The sequence below is a fragment of the Atractosteus spatula genome, chromosome 13, assembly GCF_055471065.1.
Source record: "Atractosteus spatula isolate fAtrSpa1 chromosome 13, fAtrSpa1.hap1, whole genome shotgun sequence".
NCBI classification, from domain to species: Eukaryota; Metazoa; Chordata; class Actinopteri; order Semionotiformes; family Lepisosteidae; genus Atractosteus; species Atractosteus spatula.
In genome coordinates, this window is record NC_142718.1 from 19,095,574 (window position 1) to 19,104,900 (window position 9,327).

Here is a 9,327-nt window from a genome sequence, read left to right on the forward strand (position 1 = left end):
AAATTTTCAGTTCAAAAATATATTTCATGTCTAATTCCTTGAAGACTGAAAATTGTTTCCATTGAACAATGCTTTTCTATTAGTTTCCAAAGCTGTGGCAGCTTTAGAGTATGATAGAAGAGATAGCCACCATCCTTACATCCATGATTACAGGATTTCTGCTCGGGTTAGATTACAGGAGTTCTGCTCAGTTTATCCAGTAATGTTTGGAAATACTTCATAGATTGTTAAAAAAGCAGATTTCAAACTTGGAAAAAAATGTAATCATAAATAAATTAGGCAAAATAAAAATTAAAAACAACTTTGTTAATTCTATCCCATAGCTACATATACTGTAATAGACAATCTAAATCCATAGTAAATAATACAGAAGTACAGAACTGTTATCAATGTATTATTTCTATCAGCAATCCAAGAGCCCAGATATACAGTATACCCCAGCTCAGTAGCTGTCCGTGGTCTCCAGTTTTGAATTCTGTATGTGACAAATATCTTGTCCTGTGTTGTATTTGTATAAGAGTTTTCTGTTTAATCACACACATTTCTCCAAAAGGAGCTCTTCATCTTTTAGGTTCAGCAAGGGGGCATGAAGGAACAAGCAATGCAATATAAAAAGATGGATCAGGCCATATATCACACAGATTCTCCTTATTGAATTATTACTTCTCTGTTCGTGTAGATGAAATTCTTGTAGATAAGAACTTTGTCATCTTTCAAACAGGATGTCCCAAAGAACTCTTTAATATTTTCAGACTTTTGTTTTCATTCTTATTGATCTGTATTCACTTTGAGGGCAAGAAGAAACATCTAGGTGTAAAGATTTATAAGACAACTAATAAAGATACCCTTTACTTGGGAAACGTAAGCCAAGGCAGTAGCAGAAGATGAAAAGGTCTGAAAAAGGCTTTGGTGGGCTGTTTGGTATTCGTTTATGTAGCTCTGGGCATTGCTAATTTTAAGTAAATAGGCTTGATAGAAACAGGTAAAGGTTTATTCCACGCTGAAAGGAAAAGAAAAGAGACACAGCGTTTTGGTTGTGGAGCCTTCTTCAGGTGTGAGAGGAAGAGGGAAATTGGCAGTTAAGGAACCATGGGAGAACAAAAGACAGGGCAGCTGAGAAGTGGCAGTGGGCACGGGATAAGAAGTAAACACTGGGAGAACTGGAAGAGAAGTGTGAAGGCTTAAGAGGTGTAATAGATACAGTAGGTGTGGGGATACATGGAGACTCTAAAACTCATTCCTCAGATTGCTAATTATTATACAGGAGCAAAAATTACAATTCCAAAGTGATAACTAGCATTTTAAAATCGAACTAGGAGCGATATTAAGATGAAAATGTTATAGGGTATTTTGTGAGCTTTATGATACCTGTTCAGAATTTAATGTTTGGAAAATCTCAAATTTGTTGTCTGAGATAAAATGATTGTCAGAAATCACATTAAAAACAAGGTGTGAATACACATCTGGCAATGCTATTATTTTTGGAAAAATCTGTGACACTGTATGTGTTTGGAAGACAGGTGGCTGTCATATACAGTACGGTACATTTTGAGACTAAATCTGAATTTAAAAATAGAAAGATGTTTTAATATAAATCTGATACTGTAAGTTTGCAAAAGGTGTAATTAATGTTCGAATACAGACTTAATCACTTACCCTGTGTACATATAAACAAAAATGGTTTAGCAACCTGAAAGCCACAAAGCTATAAAAAGAACAGCTTTGGTCTATATGGGAATTTCCATGGTTGCAATGAAGGTTGTGGAAAAAGCAAAGTCATTTTTGGTTTATTAGTAAATTTAGATTAAGAGGAAGTGATTACTAAGACACATATCTCTCATTAGGTGTGACTAAGATCTTGGCTCATGCTCTCTGTCATAATGAATGAGCTTCAATCCACTGTAATTTTATTATAATTGATTTATTTTGGCAGACACTTTCAAAAACCAAACCAACATACATTTGTACCCAGACATGTGGGCACTATGGCAATTTACTTGAGTGAGGAACTTTGCTCAAGGATACAACAGAAGTGCCCCACCTAGGATTTAACCCATAACCTTTCAATTATAAGTCTGCTACATTTATCCGAATGCTGACACAAGATATTTCATCTGATATCACGCTCCTTAACCTAATCAAGCAAACTGATTATATGATTTTAATTCTAATTGATTACCTGTTAATCATATTATGTTTTTTTCATATTAAGTTATACTTTTGAAAATGTAGGTTCTGATTTTTACTAGCTTATTGTAATTTGTCTTAATCATCATTGTAGTTTCCTTCTTACAAAATTAGAAGCACCTTTTGATGCATTTGTCCTTACTTGTACAGACTGATGGAGCTACTGACTGGGAGGTCTTCAAGATTGGGGACAGAATCTTTCTTGCTGTGGCCAACAGTCAGAAATATGATGAGGCTGGACCTGGTTCTTATGCCATCAACTCGACCATCTATGAGCTCAACATGACTGCACAGCTTTTCGTCAAATTTCAGGACATTACAACCTACAGGTAAACCATTGTGGACTTTCTTCTTCAATACAAGTGCAAAATTGAAAGGGCTTTCTGGAGTGGTAAATAAAAGACATATCATTTCAATGCACACAGACAAGCTTTTGGGTACATTAAAAAGAAACTTCCACCGTGCATACAGCATTGACTTTGACTATTGACTTTGTAAATCTAACTTTGGCTTCCCAACAACCTCAAAATTCCACTATTTCCAAAATTCTAAAAAATTATTTTGAAGAATTGGTTCTTATTCTAGACATCTCCCAAGCAGTGATTTGCTTAATTTTCAATAAAAATCCCAGATATTTGTATAAACATATTAAACAAACAAAACAAAAACTTTAGGCACATATTCAGCCACAACCACAACATGTCACTTTCAGATAAGTTCATGATTTATTACAAAAACCCAGCATTGTGAAGATGAATAAAACAAAATTGCCCTGGAGTGAATAGAATAATAATTAATAAGACAGAGTACTGTATATGATGAGACACAAAATGAACTGCACTGACAGTGACTTGCCATGACTTACTTGTTGTATACTTGCCGTCAAAAGAAATTAATAGTAAATCACATTAAATATATATATTAAACTATGCAGACTTTGTTTTATTATAAATTCAATGGTAATTTCTGTTTAGATCCTGTGGTTTTGTGAACTCAGTAACCTTTGAAGTGGAGATAGAGGAGGAACAGAGACATTTGCATTATCTTTTGCAATTATACAGTCATTATACTACAAAACAAAGGAAAAAAACATGTTTCAGTATCAGTAATTAAAACAATTCTGAAATTTTCTTTTCATTAAATTATAAATGACATGAGTCTCAAAATGATTTTTGTCTTTCAATACAGTACTTAAACAACATGGTAGAAACCTACAAACAAAGCAAAATTCTGACATTTCTATATGTTAAACTTAATGTGAATAATTAGTAACATAGCTGGTAACATTACTGTACAGGTAAGCTGGGAAGTTTGCTGGACAGCAGGTTTGTCTGGCAGTGACTACATACAAAAGATGAATCTATAAATTCAATGCAGTCCATCTCCAATGTTAATAACAGTCTCATAACTGTTAAGAGAATGTGTGACCAATTATTCCTTCCAGACTATGTTTTTCTATAAATGTTCAGCTTGAACTCACGCAGTTAAGGATGGATAAATAGATGAACACACAAGAATTCAAGATTTATTACTGACAGTTAAGATGCTGTAGTGGCTCATTTCACCTCATAGATGCTCTTATCATTTGAGAATACTCTATTAGTCTATCTCAGTTATAAGGTAGTGCTCAATCAAATCATGCCCAATTCACCCTGAATGTGCGATTTTTTTACATGACTGAGAATAATGCCGTTTCCAGCCCTGGTACAAATGTGAAAATAATAGCTTTTAAGTCCATTTATAATGATTTTAAAAAGTATTTACAAAATACATTCAGAAAACAGTAAAAAAAACAGTATAAAACTTAAAAAATAATTTTAAATACAATGCACTACTCTGTTCCTTTACCCTCCTTTCTTTTTCTTTGTACAAAACTTTGTAGATTTTCATAGGAGACCATATCTTGAGGAAAAAACTGTAGTACATGATTATTTCCTACAGCATTAAATAGCTATTACTAAGATGCCTCATCAACTTTAGTGAGAAAAAATAAAGCAGCATATTTTATCTTTTTAAAACTGTACAAAATGAAGATTATATTATACTAAAAAATAACAAAAGGCCTCAGTGAATTCCTAACCTAAGGCAATTTTTCGTTTACACTAGAAGCTTTTTACGGTTGCTGAAAACAAAACTGAAATGTAAAAATGATATTGAAAGTGATATTTTTAACACTGAAGGCTCTGTAATAGGTAACAACATTAATAGAGCATTTGAAAATTCTGATATGTTATCTTGTTAAATATCTACTTAAATAAGAATGAGCTGTTAATGAATGGAGGAACAGGAAACCATCTATAACAGTTTATTTTTTCTTTTGGATTAGTGCTGTTGATTGGGAATTCTTTACACTAGGAGAAGACAAGTTCCTGGTTGTAGCAAATTCATTTGATGGGACATCCTTCTCTGTAAACAGTGTTATATACAGGTAAGGAGTATAGTTATGTTACAAATTATTCATAATTTAAGAACTTGAAACCTAGTAATTGCGTACTTTAATGGAATGGTACACTTACTGTACACATCCAAAGTTGTAATATTTTGTAACTGATTAGATACATTTTTCATCTATTTATTGTCAAAGTAAATCACTTTTAAGAACACTGTAAGACAAAAAATAATCTAACTCATATGAAGACATACAAAATGTCTAAGAAAAGAACAGTTTAGTTACTGGGATGTTATATTTAAGTATCTCTTCAAAGTCTTTGTAGGCACATTTCTCAGGAATTGAAAGGGGTCTACAACCTGTCTCAGCCTGTAAGGGGAAAATAAATCTTTTTAAAAAGGCATTCAGCCTGCCTCAGTTACCACCTGTCTGAAAGTACCAGCACAGAAAGTACATCAGTAAAAAATCAAAAACATTTCTCTATGTGTACCACCAGAGATTTTCTTTCTACAAAAATAATTTGTCTAAGCATTTAGTGGAATTTACTTAAGCTTGTTTGGTCATTTCATAATTATTATTAATATTTCTTAACAAAATAGCCAAACTCTATATTTGCAAAAAAAACAACAACCACAACATATGTAACTTTTTAATCACAATCTTGATCAGGTTTGGCACTGTATTATAATTTTAAAGCAGAAAGACTGCTGTACTTCACATACAGGAAATATACACCAAGCTGTGGGTATGACAAATTGACAAATGTGTCACTGTAACCCAACCTGCTGTCTGACAACTCTGAGAATAAGTATCTTGAAGGCGTTACGGTTCCTTGCAAAAATATTCACATCCTGTCAATGTCACATTTAGGCAAACACGTGTGTTTTTTTACATTTTATTTTTTTATTTAAAACTACAGGGATCAAATTAAACATTGTTATATGAGGTTGAATCAAGTAAAATCTGCAAAGAAAATATACAAAAAGAAACGTATTGATTTATTTAGCCCCTCACATTAGTACTTGGTGGAAACAACTTTGGCTGCAATTACTTCTATCAGTATATTCAGTTCAGTTTATTGTCATATGCAGAAGTGCAATGAAATGCAGATTTGCATGTATGCTCCAATACAAAGAATACAAAGAGATTTAGGAAACACCAAAAACATAAACACAGAACAGCAGCAGCAACAACACAAGTCAAATAACGTACATCTTAGAAACAAAAATGATAGGATAGGATATATAGGATGTATAGGATAGCACATTGATACTGGATATGTTTCTACCAGCTCTACCAAATTTGCTCCAGTTCTGACAAGTGTTGAAAATACAGTAGTTGGAGGACTGCAATTATGAAGCCTGTCACACCTTCTACAGCTAGAGGGCGCTCCTACTTTGTCCTGTCCCTAGTTTCCCTGTGCTTTGGTTGTCCTTCTAGTGTGTCTTTGTGTGGGGCTATATATTTCCCGGTCACCCCTTTTTTTCTCGGTCAGCATTGAGGGATTGGATATCTTGAGACCTGCCTAGCACCAGGTCATCTCCTTTGCGGCCTGAGGGCATAGGTTTCTACCCGACATCGTCTGACTACCTGAGCCCAGGCTAATCCCCGTTTTGCCGCTACCCCAAGGGTCTTTATTGCTCTCCTGGCCATTCCACGGCATGCCTTTCCGAAATCCGTGACAAAACCTTAACATGAGGTTTCCATTGGATTAAAGTAAGGACTTTTACTAGGCCACTCAAGAACACTCACTCTTTGAGCAACTCAGTGTAGCTTCAGTCTTGTGCTTTGGGTCATAGTCCTCCTGAACTGTAAAGTTTTTACTCAATTTAAGATTATTTTGTTACCGAATCCAGATGTCCACTAGGATTTGCTTGTATTTTGCACCATATCTTTTTTTATCATTCCTGACAAGATTTTGTCCCTGCTGATGAGAAAAATCCCCATAAAAATGCTGCTGCCACCATACTTAACAACTGTGGTTATATGTAACACTTTGTGTTTACATCAAAAACTCTGACTGTAAAACCTTTGTCACATGTCTGCAGTGGCAGAAGGTTTTATCAGATAATGAAATTTGAGATGAGTCTATCCATTTTCTAACCGTTTAATTCAATTAACGAGCTGGAGCTTATTCTGGCAAGCAAAGGGCACAGGTGGGATACACTCTGGATTGAATGCTAGTTCATAAATGGCACAAAAACAAATACAAATAGACACAACCACAAACACACACCAGGCAGCAGTGTTAACCACTGTGCAACCGTGTTGTACAAAAGATGAGTCCTTTGCAGTAAAACCCTTTTTCTTGCCACTCATCCATACAGAGATTTGTGTAAGAATCAGGGTATGTCAAGGGAGCTGGTCCTCACTCCCGAGTAGTGCGTATTTTGGACCCTACGCAGACGATATAATCCGGAAGTGACTGGAATAAGACTTCAAGGGAAACACAGCAGGAGCAGGATGGGATGACAGACAGGGGGGCGTGGCAGCTGTGATCTGGTGCTCAGGAGGCATGGCGCAGACGAACAAGTCCTAAGGTAGTCCAAAGGGGAAACCGAGGCGCAGTCCAGGGTCCAGGAGCCGGGAGATCCAATCCGAGACAGACAAGATTAAAACCAGAACGGGATCCGGAACAGGAACAGGGACAGGGAACCAGGAGGATAAAAACAGTAACGAGGCCAGGCGCTCCGAGCCCCAGACTGAAACCTATGCTGTCGGGTCACTCCAGGACCTGCTGGCAGATGGGCTTCCAGGCGTCTGGGCGTCCATTGGAAAATGCAGAGCCAGGAAAAGCGAGAGCGCCAGGCTTATATAATGGGATACAAAACAAGTGGCAGGTACACATAATTAACTAAAATAGGAAAGGGTCGGAGCGCTCTTAAGAGGAGGGATGACGATCGTGACAGGGTATAGATATACATAGAATGATTTCCATCTCAGACAAGAACTTTGCAAATCTTTCAAATTCTTTGTTGGCTTGCCAGTTTCAGTTTTTTTTGTTTGCTCAGCTGTTCAATTTGGAAGGGAGGCCTGATCTAGGTAGTGTCAGGGTGGTGGGTGCACATTCCACTTCGTAATAATGAACTTCACTGTATTCAAAAGAATAAGTAACCTCTTGATCTGTACCTCTCTATCACTTTATCCCTGATTTGTTTTGAAAGCTTCTAGGTTTTCATGGTTGATTTGTCATGTCACTTTGTGAGCTGTGGCATGAAATTTGATATCAGTGTGCACAAATTTATAGAGGTACCTTTAGTCTGATGTGTGATTACACACTGTCAGAGAGCATTACAGTAATGTTGTGTGTTCATGTAATTTATTTACATACTTCCAGCTGTTTTTAGCTGTGTTAGTTGTGTGGACTCTCAATATTCTCAATATGAAGTCCTATTTTAAAAATTTGTTTCTTGATCACAAGCTCATTCATCAACAAAATGTACTTTGCAGGGGAGAGAATAGTTTTTCATGGACTAATTATACTTGTTATATGAGTAGCTTTCCTTCTATGTGGAGAAACATAGAGATTAACAAATTCTAGTGAGATTTCCTACTACACCCTCAATCATCAATATATTTATATTTTCCATACAAGGGCACTAAGGCTCTTTTGCGTGGCATGTTTATAAATGTTAATGTTCAAGTTACATACTTTATACTATACAGCATACTGTATAACGTGTACATCTTATATGTCTATTTCTTATATCGTAAATACAATGTGACCTATACCTACTGCACAACTGTGTGCTTATTATCTAGGAGTCACTGCTACGGTGAATTTCATGGGTTACATATTTGGCTCTTTAAATGATGTTTTATGGTTCCAATTAATGTATTAAATTGTATTAATGGCCTGCTGTATCCTTGACAGGTGGCAAGGCTATGAGGGGTTTGTTCCAGTACACAGACTTCCAACCTTTGGATGCAAAGACTGGGAATACTTCAGTTCCACAGAAGGCTCCTATCTCATATATTCCAGTGCTAAAGAGCCTCGCTCAAAGGTCCTCAAGCTAAAAACGTACTAAACTACACAAGATGTTTATTCAGTACAAGGCCAGAAGTATGAATTACTTAAACACAACACTGTGAATGTAAGAACCATTACATTCCATAGGAGCCTACTTTGCTCATTAATCTTACGCCTGCCTCCATCAGCCTAGAAAATGGATGAAACAATATGAGAAATATGATGGGCTGAAAATGAACAACTTTTTGTAACATATTGAGTAAGTGATGAAGTGTACTGTACATGTACAGATAGAAGAAACTTCATCACTAACTTGCAAATAAAAGTCAATATTATTGTATATTTGGGTTAAAATGCTACTACTATAAACTCAGGGATGAGAGCAGAGGGAAAGTTCAGATGGGCTAGCTGAAGGGACTGTGACTACAATGAAAATGTTCTGCAAAGCTACAGTCGATATATTCTGAGTTATCAGTTACAGTAAAAGTTTCAGAATGATCTTTTAAGTACATGTAATAACTAAAAATTAATATAGTCTTATTAATATGAACTTTAAGACTAATTCCAGATAATTACAAGATTTTCAGAGTTGAGACTAGACATACTTTGTAATATGAACAAGTAATAGGTTTATTCCATGCTGAAAAAAAGAAGAAAGAAAACACAACGTTTCGGCTGTGGAGCATGGAATAAACCTATTACTTGTTCCTTTGCAGCCTACGCATGCTGACACAGTTACCCACCTGAAATACTTTGTAATATGTTTATCCAGTGACTTAAT

General features: G+C 35.7%; 1 protein-coding gene across 1 annotated transcript in view; it reads left to right on the plus strand.

Moving 5' to 3' along the window:
• tspearb (thrombospondin-type laminin G domain and EAR repeats b) overlaps nucleotides 1-8,646 on the plus strand; it is a 48,482-nt gene extending 39,836 nt beyond the window's left edge. Inside the window, exons 10-12 of the mRNA XM_088930722.1 lie at nucleotides 2,338-2,516; nucleotides 4,514-4,615; nucleotides 8,451-8,646. Of these exons, the coding sequence (XP_088786848.1) occupies nucleotides 2,338-2,516; nucleotides 4,514-4,615; nucleotides 8,451-8,604 (435 nt within the window). The 3' untranslated portion in view covers nucleotides 8,605-8,646. The remainder of the gene's footprint in view (nucleotides 1-2,337; nucleotides 2,517-4,513; nucleotides 4,616-8,450) is intronic.
• The last annotated feature ends 681 nt before the right edge of the window (nucleotides 8,647-9,327 follow it).